Genomic DNA, 22,667 nt, shown 5'->3' with positions numbered 1-22,667 from the left:
GTGGTTTTTGGTGGTGGCAGATTATGGAAATGAGGCTAACAATTGTCTGATGAAGAAATAATGACGTTAAAACATGTGGGAAGCGGCTAAAAATGATCGGTGATGTGAGAAAAATGGAAATGGAAATAAAGCAAAAGTTATTAGAACTAGCCGAAAAGGTTGTTTAATAGGTGAAAGGAACTGTTTGTGAACTAGAAACAGTGGGTTTTATAGCAGCGGTAGTGTTGAAAGCGGAAATAAAAATTTTTTGGTTATGGTTTGGAAGTGGGTTACGTATTACGTATTATTGAGTATATATCGGCGGGATAAAATTGTATAGTAGATTACGGTAAAAAGGAGAAGGTGAATACAGTGTGAAACTACTGGCAAAAACAGAAGGAGGAAAAAAGACGACAGAAAAGACTTCAAAATGTAACAGTGACAATAACAAACGTAATTGTTGGGTTCAAATTAATGATATGAATATAATAGAGGGAAACATTCCACGTGGGAAAAATATATCTAAAAACAAAGATGATGAGACTTACCAAACAAAAGCGCTGGCAGGTCGATAGACACACAAACAAACACAAACACACACACAAAATTCAAGCTTTCGCAACAAACGGTTGCTTCGTCAGGAAAGAGGGAAGGAGAGGGAAAGACGAAAGGATTTGGGTTTTAAGGGAGAGGGTAAGGAGTCATGACTTCTTCAAGCTTTCGCAACGAATGGTTGCTTCGTCAGGAAAGAGGGAAGGAGAGGGAAAGACGAAAGGATTTGGGTTTTAAGGGAGAGGGTAAGGAGTCATGACTTCTTACCCTCTCCCTTAAAACCCACATCCTTTCGTCTTTCCCTCTCCTTCCCTCTTTCCTGCCAAAGCAACTATTCGTTGCGAAAGCTTGAATTTTGTGTGTGTGTTTGTGTGTCTATCGACCTGTCAGCGCTTTCGTTTGGTAAGTCACTGTCTATCGACCTGCCAGCGCTTTCGTTTGGTAAGTCACATCATCTTTGGTTTTAGATATATTTTTCCCACGTGGAATGTTTCCCTCTATTACATTCATATAGCTTTCACAACCGACGGTTGCTTCATCAGGAGAGAGGGAAAGACCAAAGGATGTAGGTTTTAAGGGAGAGGGTAAGGAGTCATTCCAATCCCGGGAGCAGAAAGACTTACCTTAGGGGGAAAAACCTGTCCTTTTTTTTCCCCCTAAGGTAAGTCTTTCCGCTCCCGGGATTGGAATGACTCTTCACCCTCTCCCTTAAAACCCACATCCTTTCGTCTTTCCCTCTCCTTCCCTCTTTCCTGATGAAGCGACCGTCGGTTGCGAAAGCTAGAATTTTGTGTATACCACTTCCCTTGTGTTATCCATCCCCTGCATCATATCCCGTCTCCATGCTCAACTAGTTGGAACATCTCCAAAGCAGACTGGGGGCTCTTCTCTTCCAGGGCAACATTTCAGGATCAAAACTTCGCAAGCTGCGATAGTCAGGTCGCGCACCTCACGGAAGTCATTCTCACTGCTGCTGAATATTCCATCCCTCATACTACCTCTTCTCCAAGTTGTGTACCGGTCCCCTGGTGGACCACAGCATGTAGAGAAGCTATACGTGCTTGTCGACGTGCTTTATGCACCTTCAAATGCCACCATATGATGGCAAATTGTATTAATTATAAACGATTACGTGCGCACTGTCGTCATGTTATTAAAGAAAGCAAGAAAGCCAGCTGGGCTGCTTTCACAAGCTCCTTCAACAGTTTTACTCCTTCTTCTGTTGTCTGTGGGTAGCCTGCGCCGGCTATCTGGTACTAAGGTCCACTCACCAGTTTCTGGCTTGACGGTCGCGAATGACGTCCTTGTGGCCCCTGAGGATGTCTCCAATGCTTTCAGCTGATTTTTCGCAGAGGTTTCAGGCTCCGCTCATTACCACCCTGCCTTCCTCCCCCAAAAACAGGCAGAGGAGGCAAGGCCACCTAACTTCCGCTCCTCGAATCATGAAAGTTATAATGCCTCATTCACCATGCGGGAACACGAAAGTGCACTTGCCCGGTCACGGTCCTCCGCTTTGATTGTATTCATAATCAGATGCTGAAGAACCTTACTCTTGCAGGCAAAGGTTTTCTTCTTCATACTTATAATCACATCTGGATTGAAGGTCATGTTCTTGCATGCTGGTGCGAATCTATTGTCCCGATTCCTAAGCCGGGGAAGGACAAGCACTTGCCTTCCAGTTATTGACCCATTTCCCTTACCAGCCGTGTCTGTAAGGTGATGGAACGAATGGTTAACTCTCGTTTGGTTTGGCTGCTCGAATCTCGACACCTACTTACCAATGTACGAGGGCAGTTCAATAAGTAATGCAACACATTTTTTTTCTCGGCCAATTTTGGTTGAAAAAACCGGAAATTTCTTGTGGAATATTTTCAAACATTCCCGCTTCGTCTCGTATAGTTTCATTGACTTCCGACAGGTGGCAGCGCTGTACGGAGCTGTTAAAATGGAGTCTGTAACGGATGTGCGTTGCAAACAACGGGCAGTGATCGAGTTTCTTTTGGCGGAAAACCAGGGCATCTCAGATATTCATAGGCGCTTGCAGAATGTCTACGGTGATCTGGCAGTGGACAAAAGCACGGTGAGTTGTTGGGCAAAGCGTGTGTCATCATCGCCGCAAGGTCAAGCAAGACTGTCTGATCTCCCGCGTGCGGGCCGGCCGTGCACAGCTGTGACTCCTGCAATGGCGGAGCGTGCGAACACACTCGTGCTACTCTTCAGAAATTGAAGAAACGACTTCAGCGTGTTCGTAGGCACAAAAATCTGAACGAACTTCTCCTTCTTCATGACAACGCAAGACCTCACACAAGCCTTCGCACTCGAGAGGAGCTCACAAAACTTCAGTGGACTGTTCTTCCTCATGCACCCTATATATATATATATATATATAGAAGGAAATATCCCACGTGGGAGAAATATCTCTAAAAACAAAGATGATTTGACTTACCAAACGAAAGCGCTGGCATGTCGATAGACACACAAACAAACACAAACATACATTCAAAATTCAAGCTTTCGCAACCGACGGTTGCCTCATCAGGAAAGAGGGAAGGAGAGGGAAAGCCAAAAGGATTTGGGTTTTAAGGGAGAGGGTAAGGAGTCATTTCAATCCCGGGAGCGGAAAGACTTACCTTAGGGGGAAAAAAGGACAGGTATACACTCGCGCGCACACACACACACACACACACATCCATCCGCATACACACAGACACAAGCAGACATTTGTAAAGGCTAGAAACGTCTGCCCGCATCCGCGCACATGCGGATGGACACACACGCGTGCGCGAGCGTACACCCGTCGTACACCCGTCCTTCCCTCCCCCCAAGGCAAGTCCCCCCGCTCCCGGGACCGGAACAACTCCCCACCCTCCCCCCCAAAACCCAAATCCCCTCGTCCCCCCCCCCTCCCCCCCGACGAGGCAACCGCCGGCCGCGAAAGCCTGAACTCCGTGTGCATACTTGTGCCTGACCGCGTGCCTATCGACCCGCCAGCGCTTTCGCTTAGCAAGTCTCATCATCTTTCTTTTTAGACATAAAAACAAAGATGATTTGACCCACCAAACGAAAGCGCTGGCACGCCGATAGACACACAAACAAACACAAACACACACACAAAATTCCAGCCCCCACAACCAACGGCCGCCCCGCCAGGAGAGAGGGAAGGAGAGGGAAAGACGAAAGGATCCGGGCTCCAAGTGAGAGGGCAAGGAGCCACCCCAATCCCGGGAGCGGGAACACCCACCTTAGGGGGAAAAAAAGGACGGGCACACACTCGCACACACACACATATCCATCCACACATATACAGACATAAGCAGACATATACAGAGGCAAAGAGTTTGGGCAGAGATGTCAGTCGAGGCGGAAGTGCAGAGGCAAAGATGTTGTTGAATAACAGGTGAGGTATGAGTGGCGGCAACTTGAAATTAGCGGAGATTGAGGCCTGGTGGATAACGGGAAGAGAGGATATATTGAAGAGCAAGTTCCCATCTCCGGAGTTCGGATAGGCTGGTGTTAGTGGGAAGTATCCAGATAACCCGGACGGCGTAACACTGTGCCAAGATGTGCTGGCCGTGCACCAAGGCATGTTTGCCACAGGGTGATCCTCATTACCAACAAACCCTGTCTGCCTGTGTCCATTCATGCGAATGGACAGTTTGTTGCTGGTCATTCCCACATAGAATGCATCACAGTGTAGGCAGGTCAGTTGGTAGATCACGTGGGTGCTTTCACACGTGGCTCTGCCTTTGATCGTGTACACCTTCCGGGTTACAGGACTGGAGTAGGTGGTGGTGGGAGGGTGCATGGGACAGGTTTTACACCGGGGGCGGTTAAAAGGGTAGGAGCCAGAGGGTAGGGAAGGTGGCTTGGGGATTTCATAGGGATGAACTAAGAGGTTACGAAGGTTAGGTGGACGGTGGAAAGACACTCTTGGTGGAGTGGGGAGGATTTCATGAAGGATGGATCTCATTTCAGGGCAGGATTTGAGGAAGTCGTACCCCTGCTGGAGAGCCACATTCAGAGTCTGATCCAGTCCCGGAAAGTATCCTGTCACCAGTGGGGCACTTTTGTGGTTCTTCTGTGGGAGGTTCTGGGTTTGAGAGGATGAGGAAGTGGCTCTGGTTATTTGCTTCTGTACCAGGTCGGGAGGGTAGTTGCGGGATGCGAAAGCTGTTGTCAGGTTGTTGGTGTAATGGTTCAGGGATTCCGGACTGGAGCAGATTCGTTTGCCACGAAGACATAGGCTGTAGGGAAGGGACCGTTTGATGTGGAATGGGTGGCAGCTGTCATAATGGAGGTACTGTTGCTTGTTGGTGGGTTTGATGTGGACGGACGTGTGAAGCTGGCCATTGGACAGGTGGAGGTCAACATCAAGGAAAGTGGCATGGGATTTGGAGTAGGACCAGGTGAATCTGATGGAACCAAAGGAGTTGATGTTGGAGAGAAAATTCTGGAGTTCTTCTTCACTGTGAGTCCAGATCATGAAGATGTCATCAATAAATCTGTACCAAACTTTGGGTTGGCAGGCCTGGGTAACCAAGAAGGCTTCCTCTAAGTGACTTTATGAATGTATAAGGGGGTCTCTAGTCCAAGTGAAACCATACTCCCTGTTCATGGTCAAAAACATATTGTCTGAAACTTCAAATACTACAATTCAACAGTTTTGAGTCATCAGTAGCTGTCTAATGCATTTCTTATGATGTGTGGGTACTAAAGCTCTCAGATGCTACACGCAGTGTGCTCCAAGTGGTTTTGGAGAGAAAATTGTAAGTGATTTCATGCACATGAGCAGATAGGAAATTAGAACGCACTTCAGGAAAAGCCACATGTACCTCGGCAAGCCCGATACAGCTTGAAACCAAGCATATTCAATCCAACCATTTAATATGCTATCTTGTTATTACAAATACATAATCATGACTGCACCACAAACATACACACATTTATCAACTTTTGCACTTGGTAAGGGATTTCATACACTTATTACAGACATATTGTCTCCCATCATGACCATTGTAGGATACTTGTTTTCAGATAAGATTCACATTAATTCATGATGCATCAGGATTTGAAGATATCATAATTTAATTAACATTCTTGATTAGAGGAAAGTGTTTTGTTTAGTTTTAATTTCCATAATTCAAAAGTTGTTAATTACTTAACAACAATTTCAAGATGCCAACTTTTTATACTTTGCAATATTTCGAAGTTCTGTTCTGATAACAAAGAAGCCCAAAATTTTCTGAATCTGGTGATGTCTTTAGATTTCCCATATTTTGATTTTTAAAAGAAACATTTGAAGTTTAAGCTTTGTTAATTAAATTATAAATGGCAGCTCTCTGAGAAACGGGGGAAGTTTTGTGGAACACGAAGGTATGGTATCATATGATATCAAAAAGTAGTGACCTGTTTTTCTATGAAACGCATGGTTACGGACTATTTGCTGCATGAAATAATAGGTTCTAAAAATCCAGCCTGGAAACCTTTGTATGTTCTGTCTTTTGTATTACTAATTAATGCAGCATTTTCTTGTAATTTATTAAAAACCATTAAGTGACCCATTGCTGCCACAGGGTGAGAATATAACCAGATGTACATGACCCAGGAGTGATGAGTTGAACATTGAATTAATGAGAGCACAGACCATGTTAATAGTAATGGTGAAAGTCTGTGCAAATACTGTGAAGTGTACTGTGCAGTGATACTATCAGAACTGTTGAAGACTAAATTAATGTAATGACAACAGCTGGCAAGCAAGCGTTTTTTTTGGTTTTAGGGTGCAAAACTACAGCGGTCATTAGCGCCCAGACTAAATTATGAATGCACTGCGAGGCAAAATGTTAAAACATCAACTAAAAAGGACAACACTATAAAATGCACATTAACAGGCAAGGGATTAAAAGAAAACAGCATAATCAAATGTCCTTAGACAGGTTTGTCAAGTGGATAAAACAAAGAACGCTAGCAGCTGCTCCTGGGTCATTCGCTAAAATTTCATCCAGAGTACATGGCAGGCCAAGATCAATGCACAGTGTATTAAAATTTGGACAGGATGTTAGAATGTGGCGTACTGTCAGCAATTGCCCACATGGGCAGAACGGCGCTGACGCAGCCGTCAGCAGATGGCGGTGGCTGAACTGGCAGTATCCAATCCGTAACCGGGCCAAAACGACCTCCTCCCGCTGAGAAGGGCATGAAGAGGTTGTCCAAGCTGTGGGGAGAGGTTTCAAGGCCCGAAGCTTGTTTTCAGTACGTGTAGACCAATCGGCATGCCACAGCGATAAAATGCGCCGACAAATGACCCTGCTAAAATCAGACGAAGGCACACAACAAGAAGCTGTCCGAGGCTGGAGGACCACAGCCTTGGCCACGGCATCTGCAGCTTCGTTCCTAGCGATGCCGATATGGCCAGGAACCCACATAAAGGTAACCAGAGAACCGTCATCTGCCAGCTGCTGAAGAGAGCGTTGGATCCTGTGCACGAAAGGGTGAACTGGATACGGATCACTGAGGCTCTGGATGGTGCTCAGGGAATCAGAGCAGATGACATAAGCAGAATGTCGGTGGCAATGGATGTAAAGAACAGCCTGATAGAGGGTAAACAGCTCAGCTGTGAAGACCGCACAATGGCCATGGAGCCGGTATTTGAAACTGTGTGCCCCGACAATAAAAGAACACCCGACACAGTCATTGGTCTTACAGCCGTCTGTATAAATGAAGATCGTAATAATGAACTTCAAACGAAGTTCGACAAACCGCGAGTGGTGTACTGAAGCTGGATAACCTCCTTTTGGAGCGAGCTGCGGTCAAGGTGAACGCGAACCTGAGCCTGGTGCCAAGGTGGCGTTGGGCTCTCGCCCACTCTAAAGGTTGCAGGGAGTGGAAAATCAAGTTGCTGAAGGAGGTGATGAAAGCAAACGCCAGGGGGTTGCAGGGCAGACACATACAGCCCGTACTGACGGTCAAGAGAGTCGTCAAAAAGGGAACGATGAGACGGCTGGTCAGGCATTGACAATAGCCGACAGACATACCGACAAAGCAGTATATCGCACCGGTAGGTTAGTGGCAATTCACTGGCTTCAGCATGAAGACTCTCGATGGGATTAGTATAGAACACTCTGATCACAAGACGTAACCCCCGATGTTGTAGAGAGTTGAGGCGGCGTAAGGTGGACGGCCGTGCAGACGAGTATACAAAGCTCCTATAATCCAGCTTTGAGAGGACGATCGACCGATATAGGTGAAGTAGGACGGTTCGATCTACTCCCCACAACGTACCGCTGAGAACACGGAGGACATTTAGGGAACAGGTACAACAGCCAGCCAAATATGATACATGTGGAGACCAGCTAAGTTTCTTGTCAAATGTAAGAACTAAAAATTTTGTTGTCTCCATGAATGGGAGAGCAAAGGGACCGAGATGTAAGGATGTAAGGACGACAGAAGTTAATACAGACCGTCTTCTCAGCAGAAAAACGGAAGCCATTGGCGAAACTCCAGGAGTAAAGACGGTTAAGACAATGCTAAAGACAGCGCTCCAGGAAACATGTATGCTGCGCGCTGCAGTAGATGGTAAAATCATCCACGAAAAGGGAGCCTGATACATCAGCTGGGAGGCAATCCATTATTGGATTGATCACTATGGCGAACAGAGCGACGCTCAAAACTGAGCCTTGTGGCACCCCATTCTCCTGGCGAAAGGCTTCAGACAGGACAGAACCCACACGTACCCTGAACTTTCGATCCATTAAATATGCACGAATAAAAAGAGGGAGGTGACCGCGAAGGCCCCATGTAGGCATGGTGAGGAGAATGCCCACCCTCCAACAGGTGTCTTAATCCTTCTCCAAATCAAAGAACACAGCCACTGTCTGGCGCTTCCACAAGAAGTTATTCATAATGAAGGTCGACAAGGTAACCAGATGGTCAACAGCAGAGCGGCGCCTACGAAATCCACATTGTACGAGGGCAGTTCAATAAGTAATGCAACACATTTTTTTTCTGAAACAGGGGTTGTTTTATTCAGCATTGAAATACACCAGGTTATTCCCCATTCTTTTAGCTACACAACACTATTTTTCAACGTAATCTCCATTCAATGCTACGGCCTTGCGCCACCTTGAAATGAGGGCCTCTATGCCAGCACGGTAGCATTCCACTGGTCGATGTCGGAGCCAACGTCGTACTGAATCAAAAACTTCATCATCCGCGTAGTGCCTCCCACGGATTGCGTCCTTCACTGGGCCAAACATATGGAAATCCGACGGTGCGAGATCGGGGCTGTAGGGTGCATGAGGAAGAACAGTCCACTGAAGTTTTGTGAGCTCCTCTCGGGTGCGAAGACTTGTGTGAGGTCTTGCGTTGTCATGAAGAAGGAGAAGTTTGTTCAGATTTTTGTGCCTACGAACACGCTGAAGTCGTTTCTTCAATTTCTGAAGAGTAGCACGAGTGTGTTCGCACGCTCCGCCATTGCAGGAGTCACAGCTGTGCACGGCCGGCCCGCACGCGGGAGATCAGACAGTCTTGCTTGACCTTGCGGCGATGATGACACACGCTTTGCCCAACGACTCACCGTGCTTTTGTCCACTGCCAGATCACCGTAGACATTCTGCAAGCGCCTATGAATATCTGAGATGCCCTGGTTTTCCGCCAAAAGAAACTCGATCACTGCCCGTTGTTTGCAACGCACATCCGTTACAGACTCCATTTTAACAGCTCCGTACAGCGCTGCAACCTGTCGGAAGTCAATGAAACTATACGAGACGAAGCGGGAATGTTTGAAAATATTCCACAAGAAATTTCCGGTTTTTTCAACCAAAATTGGCCGAGAAAAAAAAAGTGTTGCATTACTTATTGAACTGCCCTCGTACATTGGTAAGTAGGTGTCGAGATTCGAGCAGCCAAACCAAACGAGAGTTAACCATTCGTTCCATCACCTTACAGACACGGCTGGTAAGGGAAATGGGTCAATAACTGGAAGGCAAGTGCTTGTCCTTCCCCGGCTTAGGAATCGGGACAATAGATTCGCACCAGCATGCAAGAACATGACCTTCAATCCAGATGTGATTATAAGTATGAAGAAGAAAACCTTTGCCTGCAAGAGTAAGGTTCTTCAGCATCTGATTATGAATACAATCAAAGCGGAGGACCGTGACCGGGCAAGTGCACTTTCGTGTTCCCGCATGGTGAATGAGGCATTATAACTTTCATGATTCGAGGAGCGGAAGTTAGGTGGCCTTGCCTCCTCTGCCTGTTTTTGGGGGAGGAAGGCAGGGTGGTAATGAGCGGAGCCTGAAACCTCTGCGAAAAATCAGCTGAAAGCATTGGAGACATCCTCAGGGGCCACAAGGACGTCATTCGCGACCGTCAAGCCAGAAACTGGTGAGTGGACCTTAGTACCAGATAGCCGGCGCAGGCTACCCACAGACAACAGAAGAAGGAGTAAAACTGTTGAAGGAGCTTGTGAAAGCAGCCCAGCTGGCTTTCTTGCTTTCTTTAATAACATGACGACAGTGCGCACGTAATCGTTTATAATTAATACAATTTGCCATCATATGGTGGCATTTGAAGGTGCATAAAGCACGTCGACAAGCACGTATAGCTTCTCTACATGCTGTGGTCCACCAGGGGACCGGTACACAACTTGGAGAAGAGGTAGTATGAGGGATGGAATATTCAGCAGCAGTGAGAATGACTTCCTTGAGGTGCGCGACCTGACTATCGCAGCTTGCAAAGTTTTGATCCTGAAATGTTGCCCTGGAAGAGAAGAGCCCCCAGTCTGCTTTGGAGATGTTCCAACTAGTTGAGCATGGAGACGGGGTATGATGCAGGAGATGGATAACACAAGGGAAGTAGTCGCTCGAATACGTATCAGAAAGAGCGTACCACTCAAACAGACGTGCAAGTTGGGTAGTACATATACAGAGGTCTAAATGGGAATAGGTGTGAGTTGTGTCCAAAAGAAAAGTAGGGGTGCCAGTATTGAGGCAGACAAGATTGAGGTGGTTGAAAAGGTCTGCTAACAGGGAGCCTCTCGGGCAGGATGCTGGAGAGCCTCAAAGGTGATGGTGGGCATTGAAGTCTCCAGACAATAAAAATGGTGCAGGTAGCTGAGCAATAATTTGCATCATGTCTGCCCTAGTAACGGCAGACGACGATGGAGTGTAAACAGTACAAATGGAAAATGTGAAGTGGGGAGAGTAATTCAGACTTCAACTACCTACAGATCGGCGTGCAATGTGATGGGATCGTAGTAGATATCAGTCCGGACCAGCAACAAAGCCCTTCCATGAGCCGGAATACCTGCCATAGGGGGTAGGTCTAAACGCACAGAGGTATAGTGTGCCAAGTCAATACGATCACACGGGCGTAGCTTCGTTTCCTGGAGAGTTACTATGAGTGGACAGTGCAAGCGTAGCAGCAACTTTTAAGTCCTCTCGGTTGGAGCGAATGCCACGAATATTCCTATGAAGAAGTGCCATTGTGAGACGTAAAATAAAAAGGAGAAACAAGAAGCGGTCACCTCGAAGGCCGCTGAGGGCCTGGCTTCGAGCGAGCACTGCTGCCACTATCAATAGGCGGACAGGCATTGTCCATTTTTTCAATAGGTTCGTCGGCCACCATGTTAAGATGGTCGGGAGGGGGGGGCTTCCTCCACCGGTGAATGGCGAGATGTTTGGCTACCAGCAGCACGGCCGGTCGAAACGGATGACGGCCTGGGGCGGCAACCACTGGGTGGCGCAGGAGAAGAAACACGCCGAGGCGGAGAAGGAGAACTTTTCTTCCTATGAGCCTTCTTGGAAGGTCGTTTAGTCAAAGTACTGGTCGATGGCTGGGAGTTCAGGGTACGTAAGAAGTTTTCATGGGACGGTTCCTTCCTGAAGGCCCGTGCATCTGACTTCTGGGTCTTAGTCTTCGCAGCAGCTGATGAAGGTGCTTGTGTCTTAGGGGTGACGGGAGGAAGAGGAGACACTGACCGGGCGATCTTAGCACTGGCCGAACGAACGACCATAGCGCTAAAGGCCAGATCGCATGTCTGCGTTGATACCTCCCTGGTAGGCTGAGGAGAGGTGAGGACGATACTGTATTTCTCCGCTGGGAGCAGCGTAGGCTTCCTACTAGCAAAAAGCTTGTGAGCAGCCGAGGTGGACACTTTCTCTTTGATCCGAGTTTCCTGTATAATGCGTTCATCCTTGTAGATGGGACAGTCGCGACAGGATGCTGCATGGTCACCCTGACAGTTCATGCAACAAGGAGACGGAGGCGGACAGTCACCCTCATGGGTGTCCCTGCCACAAGTGATGCATTTAGCTGCATTAGAACAAGACTGGCGGGTGTGGTTAAAACGCTGACACTGGTAGGTGTCGGGACATAGGGGCGAACAAAAATAACCTCATAGCCCGCTTTGATGCGCGATGGCAGCTTAACACTATCAAAGGCCAAGAAAAGTGTCCGGGTCGATACAAGGTCATGGTCGACCTTTTTCATGACCCTATTGACAGCAGTCACACCCTGCTCAGCGAGGAAAGACTGAATCTCCTCGTCAGTCAATCCACGAGTGATCTAGTAGATACCACACCATGCGACGAATTCAAAGTGCGGTGAGCCTCCACCCGGACAGGGAATGTGTTCAGGAGTGTGGCCCTAAGGAGTTTTTGTTCCTGAAAGGCGCTCTCAGTTTGTAACAACAAGGTACCATTACGCATCCTGGTACAAGACTTGACAGGTCCAGCTATAGCATCTACGCCCTTCTGAATAACGAAAGGATTGACAGATGAAAAATCCTTTCCATCCTCGGATCTAGAAACTACGAGGAACTTTGGGGCAGGCGGTAGTACTTTTGTCACTGGTGGCTGGTCAAGTTTCCGTTTTTGGGCAGAAGTCGAGAGAGAAGAAGAGAAATCCATTGCGGATGAATCCCCCATGATTGCCAGCGTCTCCGATGGTGCGCTCTTTCCTTGTGGGGACCCTCTCAGAGGATGCTCCCGCCTTAGGTTGGGCAATCACCCCTCCCCGGACCTGGCCTTTACCAGGGGGTACGCACGGGCCCTACTTGTCTACCCAGGGCGGGGAATTAAACTTTACCCCATCACCGGCTACGCATGGGAATGCGTGGGTCGGCCTTCAGGCACGCACAGGGAGGAAAGAAGAATAGGAAATAAAAAAGGGAGAGAGGGAGAGAAACGACAGACTGTCTCAAACGCAGAGGCGGAGACCATAGGGTGGACAAGAAGGCAAGGAGAAGAAGGCAAGGTAAAAAGTAAGGAAGACAGTGAGAGAGAGAAAGGAAACAAACAAAGGAAGAAAGAAACCAGAAGAAGCGAAAAACCAAAATGACCACAAATGTAAGTCGTTGAACTGTCCGTCTTCCGACGCAGACGTAGACTACCCCCTTGAGGGGGAGGGTCTCCTTTTAGTCGCCTCTTACAACAGGCAGGAATACCTCGGGCCTATTCTTACCCTGGACCCGCAGGGGGCCGGCAAGCAATTTAAGAACTGAAACTTAAAATGTGCATTTATATGTAAGCAAGCAGCGAACAATTATTACGGTGTACGTGTCTCAAGACACTTAATGATCAGCACCTGGCATGATCAATATTATATATTTTGTGGATATAAACATCCCATAAATTACAATGTCATGCCTCCATGTTTCTAATTAATGTGCCTACAATTTCATATTCCAATGCACTTCCAATATTGAGAGTTTAGATTCACAATTCGCAGTAAGTGACAAATTGAAGACACAGAAGCTTAAAAAAGTAAGGAAAGCATACTAAAAATGTTTCAAGCTGGCACGCAGCAAATGCCTGAGAGGTTAGCCGCTACCCGCTATTTCATCTCAACGAACATGAACAACACTGCAATTCAAAACATGTTTTTTTTTTTTTTTTTTTTTTTTCCCCCCCCCTTGTGGCTAAAGGTTTGTACATATTTCAAATCAAGGCGGTTAAGATCCCTGGTGTCTGATTAACAAGGAACCACATTCCACTGGTCACTGAAACACGTACGGAGTAGACAGTTCTAAAAGGTTTGGTAACAATGACTGTATCAAGCTCGGGACCCTTTAGTTTGTCAAAAATGAACTCTGCAGTTGCTGACAGTGTTCCATGAGATAGCCATTTAGCACCATCGGGGGGTGGGGGGCCGAAATGTTTGTACACCCCACAAATGCGGTTAACACTATCCCCAAGATAGAATTGTCATTTACAGATGTCAGTACGTAAGATCTCAGGTATTCCCTTAACATGAATGACATGTGAAATTCATATTTGTTGCAGGTGACTGAAACAGGTCACTGTTCTTCCAGAAAGGGGAGAAATGCTGCAACCTGTGCAGTATACCAGCTTACATTTACATCTCCCGCCAGAATTCATAATTTAATAGTCACATAGTTCTTTAAGAATGCGGGGCATAAAAAATTTCATTTTGAGTCTTGAGAAATTTATGTCATTTATAAACAGGTGGATCCCTTGCAGTAAGCACTTTTCTCAGTGTGCACTTCGAGATGTTGTTATGTAACAAACCTCATTTCTGCTTTCTGTTGTGGCTTTTACTGACAAATGGTTCAAATGGCTCTGAACACTATGGGACTTAACTTCTGAGGTCATCAGTCCCCTAGAACTTAGAACTACTTAAACCTAACAAACCTAAGGACATCACACACACCCATGCTCGAGGCAGGATTCGAACCTGCGACCGTAGTGGTCACGCGGTTCCAGAATGTAGCGCCTAGAACCACTTGACAACCGCGGCCGGCTTTTACTGACAATCCTGCTACTGTATTCACTATACAATATTAAAAATTACATGACAATATAAACTACAACTAAAAACTATAGCATCAAAATTGAATAGTCTTCTATCCCACTACTCAACCAGTAAATGATGTAATTTCCACATGTTTAGTGATTATTATTATTATTTCTTTCCTTTCTCTGATGTTATATCTGGTTAAAAATGGAAAGTGACGCGGACCTTGATCAAGCGGGACTTCCTTTTAACTGTACGGTATATGTTACATTGCATTTAGGAACTTTCGGGTAATTGAACCTGTATCAATAATTACAGATTTCTGTAGTTGTATATATACATTTGGATGTAGCTGTATTGTGTTGATCTACTGGTGGGTATTGTGTGGTATGACTCCTGTAGTTGATAGTATAATTGGTATAATGTCAACTTTATCCTGATGCCACATGTCTTTGACTTCCTCAGCCAGTTGGATGTATTTTTCAATTTGTTCTCCTGTTTTCTTCTGTATATTTGTTGTACTGGGTATGGATATTTCGATCAGTTATGTTAATTTCTTCTTTTTATTGATGAGTATGATGTCAGGTTTGTTATGTGGTGTCGTTTTATCTGTTATAATGGTTCTGTCCCAGTTACATTTTGCGGTGCATACTTGTATGTGGGAACGTGTTGTTTTATTAGTTTATGTTGTATGGCAAGTTGTTGATGTATTATTTTTGCTACATTGTCATGTCTTCCGGAGTATTATGTATTTGCTAGTATTGTACATCCGCTTGTGATGTGATCTACTGTTTCTATTTGTTGTTTGCAAAGTCTGCATTTATCTGTTGTGGTATTGGGATCTTTAACAATATGCTTGTTGTAATATCTGGTGTTTATTGTTTGATCCTGTATTGCAATCATGAATCCTTCCATCTCACTGTATATATTGCCTTTTCTTAGCCATGTGTTGGACGCGTCTTGATCGATGTGTGGCTGTGTTAGATGATACGGGTGCTTGCCATGTAGTGTTTTCCTTTTCCAATTTACTTTCTTCGTATCTGTTGATGTTATGTGATCTAAAGGGTTGTAGAAGTGGTTATGAAATTGCAATGGTGTAGCTGATGTATTTATATGCGTGAGTGCTTTGTGTATTTTGCTAGTTTCTGCTCGTTCTATAAAGAATTTTCTTAAATTGTCTACCTGTCCATAATGTAGGTTTTTTATGTCAATAAATCCCCTTCCTCCTTCCTTTCTGCTTAATGTGAATCTTTCTGTTGCTGAATGTATGTGATGTATTCTATATTTGTGGCATTGTGATCGTGTAAGTGTATTGAGTGCTTCTAGGTCTGTGTTACTCCATTTCACTACTCCAAATGAGTAGGACAATATTGGTATAGCGTAAGTATTTATAGCTTTTGTCTTGTTTCTTGCTGTCAATTCTGTTTTCAGTATTTTTGTTAGTCTTTGTCTATATTTTTCTTTTAGTTCTTCTTTAATATTTGTATTATCTATTCCAATTTTTTGTCTGTATCCTAGATATTTATAGTCATCTGTTTTTTCCATCGCTTCTATGCAGTCGCTGTGGTTATCCAATATGTAATCTTCTTGTTTAGTGTGCTATTTTTCTTACATTTGTCTGTTCCAAAAGCCATATTTATATCATTGCTGAATACTTCTGTTATCTTTAGTAATTGGTTGAGTTGTTGATTTGTTACTGCCAGTAGTTTTAGATCATCCATGTATAGCAAATGTGTGATTTTGTGTGGGTAGGTTCCAGTAATATTGTATCCATAATTTGTATTATTTAGCATGTTTTTATTATTATTATTATTATTATTATTATTATTCCCCATTCTATAAAAGCTTTCTATCAATTTTCTATCAAGACAAGTGCTGATAAAGTGAATAAGAAGAATGAGAATGCAGCAAGCTCTATCATTGTGAGTTAAATCAGCACAACAGAGCACAAAAGGTCATTGTCTTCGATTATTCTAATTATAACCGAATTTAAATTACCTTGGTATTTTTCCAGATTGTGTATCAGTATAAAAATACAAACGCAATACATCAAAGTAAGCTTTTAATAAACTAGACAAAAACTGATTAGTACTTTCACATACTACTTCTTTAAATGATTGCAGGAGTTGATGTGGAGGGCAAAAGAAGTGAGCTCTGAGTGCCACACGGAGAAAAGAACTGCCTTCAAGCAAAGCAGTCATCTCATATTTTCTTACTGCACAAAAATTAGTACAAGTATTTTCAATTCTTTGCATCAAGTGTCAACAAAACTGCAAGTAACAAATGAGAGGGGGGAAAAAAAAACCATAAGCGGAATCTCCTTATATATATCACCTATCTATCAGTTGAAAAACACAAAAAAGAGCACAGTGAAATAAAACACTGCAGTCATCAATAGCTGCTACAATTTAGTACTGTTTCCCAGAGTTGTTACATGGTTAACTTTTTAGTGAAGGAAGATGAAAAACACTCCATTTCAGAATACGCTGTTGATGTGGCATGAAAAATGGGCACACAGTGTAATCTACTATACTAAGTTAATTTTATGATGCAATTTGAACGCTGCCATGCCAAAACTTTTACAAATCTGTAGACTCTATTCAATTATCAGGAAGAAGTTTTCATTCACAGTCTTGGCGTAAAAGTGTATGAGATATAAGCAGAAGCAATTCTGAATCAACACTTCTCTTTCATGCAAAACCAATCAACTGTTTTCAAAATTTAAACAGAGCCATTTAACACATACCTCCCTTGAAGTCCCTCAGTGCCTCTCGTAGCTCAGGGACAGTCTTGAGGCACTGCACTGTTGCATTCATATAACAAGTATTGCCAAGATTAGTCAGACCCGCAGGCAAGTCGAGCTGGAATGAAAGAGAATGTCAATCTGTGTCAATATAAATGTCTTTAAAACATGAAATTAAAAAGTATTAAACAATGGTTAATTCACTAATGGAGTTTTCAATCACCCATTGCATCACAACCACAAATATTTTTAACATAAATTATAAATTAATTCTTATGAATGAAAATGCAGACTGTGGCTGTTCTACAGTCGCCATAAGTACAGAACTGTTCTACCAAGTAATGCTAGATGAATTCTTCAATATAATAAATTTATTATGGCTATCAAAATTAAAACAATATTTACCTAACAGCAGTATTTAAAATAAGAAGCCCTGGACAAGGAACACCTACTTATTATGCACAGAACTAAGAACTACCACAACTGCATGCTGAACATAATTATATGACTAAAGGGTAGTTTCTTCTGTTTCATTTCCCTTCAGAGTACAGTGTAGAGATGAAACTGAACCAATTAGTTATGTATTCTTCCCGTCTGATAAAATACTAACCACAGACAGTGTTAGTTCCTTTGGGTATAAAGAAAAAGTTACACGTCTTTAACTGTGCACAGTTCTACTGTTATTAGGTAAGGCATGTCTTGCACCATTTTGCTGCTGGGTACATTTGCTGAATGGTCGGTAGAGCATTTATGGAATCAGAGTAAACAAGAAAATTATTCCATCGATTGCACCTCATCTGTTCCAGTGACTTCAGATTGCATAGAGTACTGCATCGTAGTCTGTAAATATGTTGAAGTCGGGACTTAACTTCTGAGGTCATCAGTCGCCTGACTAGGGTTGCCAACTATCTCTTATTTCACAGGAAATCCCGTATTTTGGCTACTTTTTTGTCAGATCCCGTGTCCTGTATAATTTTGAATTTATCTCTTATTTTTCTGTCTTTTGAAATAGTAGTTCAAATAATGTATTTCACCTGACATGCTCACAGTTGATAGCAATTGTGCACACTACAAGTTACCACAGCTTGCACCGAAGCAGTACTAAAACAAATAGTGACCTACATTGGAGGCATGACTTGCCGTGCAAACGCGCGTGACAGAAACGCTCACTTGGCCGTAGCTGAGGGGATTCATACTGTGCGAGAGAGGCACCCATGTGGCCAGCACTGGTGGTACCACACATGAAATAAATGCTCGTCTGGCCGTACACTTACGCGGAACTGTAACTTGGCACGTGGGCTCCTTAGTTTCTGATCGGTGGCTCTTGGTAGTTATCAGGGGATTTCCTGTTGTAGCGGTTCATGGATGTTCACTGCCAACTGTGCAGTGTACTATTAGTCAGTGTTTGACTGCATTCTTGTCTGCATTGTTGTCAACTTTTCCACTTATATCTACTTTTAATTTAATATTTATTTTGATAAGCGATACATACTTTTCAAAAGCTTTTTTCCTTTTTTAGCTTGTCAGTACTAATAGTGATATCAATTTCAATTCCACTTAGGCACCAAGTATTTAACTGGTTACTTCAGTTGCGCACATAGCCGCTTTCATGAAAGCTCAAAACACATTAGCAGAGGATGTGACGTTGTGGTCAGATTCGGAATTTGTGATTTCTTGATTTAAGATTAATAGTGATGAAGATAGGGTGAAATTACCCACAAGGAAGGGAACTAGAAACATGTGTTTACCGTTCATGTTGGTAAGAAACATAGGCCTGGATTCGTCCTGTGAAAGCTAATTATTTCAAAGCCTTCTGTTGGATCTGAAAATGGGAATTTAGTGTGGTACATGGAGGCAACACCGACTGTTCTCAGCATGCAAAAACTACAGGTAAGCTATAAGTCAATTTTATAGTACCATTGTATTACTTTGTTTGGTGCAATTTAAAATTATGTTACCATGAATTTAATATAGTAATCAATATCTTTTAATTTCATTAGGCCATACAAACAATGAAAAAGACAAAGGAGTCTTCCAAAATTTCCAGCTTCTTTTCTGCTAATTGTAGCTCCACCACAAGTGGATCACACAGAGCTGCTGCAGCAGAACTAACATTTGGGTATCATACAGCGAAACATAATCTCAGCTATAATAGCTTGGGCTGCAAAGTTAAAATCATGAAGGACGTATTCAGTGATTCTAGTTAAAAAAAAAAATGTTTTGTGGGTGCACTAAAGCTGAAGCAATAGTGAAAGAAGTTTTGGCTACAAAAAACGTTTCAGATTTTGTTACAATTTTAACCAATCCCCATAAGTCGAGTAAATTTTTCTCTATAGCAACTGATGCTTCAAACCATACAAACAGGAAGATGTTTCCTACTGTTTTGAGGTATTTTGATCGCAAAATTGGAATTCAAACTAGATTTCTGGATTTTATAGAAGAGAGCAGTGAAACAGCAACGTCTATTCATAATCTGTTAAAAAATTCATTGGAGACCCACAAACTTGATATAAACAACTGTAGTGTTTTTTATACTGATAATGTCAACATTAATTCTGGAAAGCATAATTCAGTACTTAAACAGTTAAATGGTGATGACAAACAAATATTCAATGCGAACTGTTTGAATCATATTTTGCACAATACAATGAAACATGCCTGTGGTACTCTACATGTTGATCTTGAAAATTTGGCCCTAAAATTTTATGGTCACTTCTCCATTTCTGCAAAGTGAAGAGAAAATCTAACATCTTTTTTTTTGAATTTGTAGATGTAGAAGGGAGTGAAATTCTCCTACATGTACCTATAGATGGCTTTCTCTAACACAAGCAGTACACAGAATCATTACAAATTGGGAATCTTAAAAGTTATATGACAAGTGCTGTTATTGTCCTAAAGCTCTAAAGACATTTTCAAAAGAATCTGATGACACTGAAAAAGAGTTAACTTTGGAGATTTATTTAACTTTTTTTCCCATGCTGGTGCAGTTGTCTTTAGATTGTTCTACGTTTTCAGAGCGCTCTGATGTTACTATAATGGTAACTTTTGAGGCAATCAATACTTTGATCAGTAAAATTGAGCAAGGAATGAGTGACAGATATTTTGGTAGTGGCACATAAAAAGTTCTAAATAAGTTAACTTCTTCCATAACCAGAAAACGCATTGAAGATAATCATATGGAATTTTATGTGTCACTGAAAGTATATTTGATCCAGAATTTCAAATTTGAAGGTCAACTGCCAATGTCAATTGAGTCTTGAATACCTCTTTGTCTAAGTTATGAGGTAAAATTTAAGCATCTTCAAGGAATAATGGAGTAAGTGTAGATAGATGATGTAAATGAAGATCTACATCTATGTGATTATTCTGCTATTCACAATAAAGTGCCTGGCAGAGGGTTCAATGAACCACTTACACTCTGTCTCTCTACCGTTCCATTCTCGAATGGCACACAGGAAAAACGAGCACTTAATTTTTTCTGTGCGAGCCCTGATTTCTCTTATTTTATCATTATGATCATTTTTCCCTATGTAGGTGGGTGCCAACAGAATGTTTTCGCAATCGGAGGAGAAAACTAGTGATTGAAATTTCATGGAAGATCCCATCGGAACGAAAAACGCCTTTGTTTTAATGATTGCTACTCCAATTCACCTATCATGTCTGTGACACTATCTCCCCTATTTCATGATAATACAAAACGAGCTGCTCTTCTTTGTACTTTTTCGGTGTCATCCGTCAGTCCCACCTGATGGGGATCCCACACCGCACAGCAATACTCCAGAATAGGGCGGACAAGCGTGTAAGCCGTCTCTTTGGTAGACCTGTTACACCTTCTAAGTGTTCTGCCAATGAATCGCAGTCTTTGGTTTGCTCTACCCACAATATTATCTATGTGATTGTTCCAATTTAGGTTATTTGTAATTGTAATCCCTAATTATTTAGTTGAATTTACAGCCCTCAGATTTGTGCGACTTATTGCATAATCAAAATTTAGCTGATTTCTTGTAGTGCTCATGTGAACAACTTCACACTTTTTTTTATTCAGGGCCAATTGCCACTTTTCACACCATACAGATATCTTATCTAAATCATTTTGCAAGTCGTTTTGATCATCCGACGACTTTACAAGACGGTAAATGACAGCATCATCTGCAAACAATCTAAGACGGCTACTCAGATCGTCTCCTACATCGTTAATGTAGATCAGGAACAATAAAGGGCCCATAACACTTCCTTGGGGAATGCCGGATATTACTTCTGTTTTACTCGATGACTTTCCATCTATTACTATGAACTGTGACCTTCTGACAGGAGATCACGAATCCAGTCACACGACTGAGGTGATGCTCCGTAGGCACGCAGCTTGGTTAGAAGACGCTTGTGAGGAACGGTGTCTAAGTCTTCTGGAAATCTAAAAATATGGAATCAATTTGACATCCCCAGTTGATAGCACTTATTACCTAGTTGTGTTTAACAAGAATGATATTTTCTGAATCTGTGCTGACTATATGTCAATAAATCGTTTTCTTCGAGTTCCTTGATAATGTTCGAATACAGTGTATGTTCTAAAACCCTACTGCAAATCAACGTTAGCGATATAGACCTGTAATTCAGCAGATTACTCCTACTTCCCTTTTTGGGTATTGGTGTGACTTGAGCAATTTTCGAGTCTTTAGGTACATTCTATGTTTCTCATCTTTATAGTTGTTCTTGATTGGAATTCAGGAATATTTACTTTGTCTTCTTTGGTGAAGGAGTTTCGGAAAACCGTGTTTAATAACTCTGCTTTAGTGGCACTGTTATCAGTGACTTCACCGTTGTTATCATGCAATGAAGGTATTGATTGCGTCTTGCCACTGGTGTGCTTTATGTATGACCAGAATCTATTTGGGTTTTCTGCCCGATTTTAAGACAGAATTTCATTGTGCAAATTATTAAAAGTATCTCGCATTGAAGTACGCACTATATTTCGAACTTCTGTAAAACTTTGCCAATCTTGGGAATTTTGCATTCTTTTGAATTTGGCATGCTTTTTTTCGTTGCTTCTGCAACAACGATCTCATCCGTTTTGTGTACCATGGGGGATCTGTACCATCACTTATTAATTTATGTGGTATATATCTCTCAATTGCTGTTGGTACTATCTTTTTGAAAACATTCCACAACTTTTTTACACTTACATGATCAGACCAGAAGGAGCAAAGACTGCCTCTTAAAAAGGCGTTAAGAGCATTTTTATCAGCTTTTTTAAGTAGATATACTTAGCTTTTTTTTTTGGTAGGTGTTACCATATTCAGCCTAGCAGCAACTGCTTTGTGGTCGCTAATCCCTGTATTTGTCACAACACTCACTATTTGTCCAGGATTATTTGTTGCTAATAGGTCAAGTATGCTTTCGCAACCATTTACGCTTTGAGTGGGCTCATGAACTAATTGCTCAAAATAATTTTCTGAGAAAGCATTCAGTACAATTTCGGATGATGTTTTATGCCTGCCACCGGCTTTAAATCTATAATTTTTCCAGTATATTGAAGGTAGATTGAAGTCACCACCGACTATAATCGTATGAGCGGGGTACTTATTTGAAATGAGGCTCAAGTTTTCTTTGAACTGTTCAGCAACTATGTCTTCTGAGTCAGGGA

General features: G+C 42.9%; 1 protein-coding gene across 1 annotated transcript in view; it reads right to left on the bottom strand.

Annotated features, from left to right (window-relative positions):
* LOC126088427 (ubiquitin carboxyl-terminal hydrolase 14) overlaps nucleotides 1-22,667 on the bottom strand; it is a 125,164-nt gene that overhangs the window by 77,164 nt on the left and 25,333 nt on the right. The window contains 1 exon segment of the mRNA XM_049906571.1: nucleotides 17,030-17,144. Coding sequence (XP_049762528.1) covers nucleotides 17,030-17,144 — 115 coding nt within the window.

Source organism: Schistocerca cancellata, chromosome 6 (genome assembly GCF_023864275.1).
Source record: "Schistocerca cancellata isolate TAMUIC-IGC-003103 chromosome 6, iqSchCanc2.1, whole genome shotgun sequence".
Lineage (NCBI taxonomy): Eukaryota > Metazoa > Arthropoda > Insecta > Orthoptera > Acrididae > Schistocerca > Schistocerca cancellata.
The sequence above is the reverse complement of the archived record's forward strand: the minus strand, read 5'-3'. Positions and strand labels throughout refer to the sequence as shown.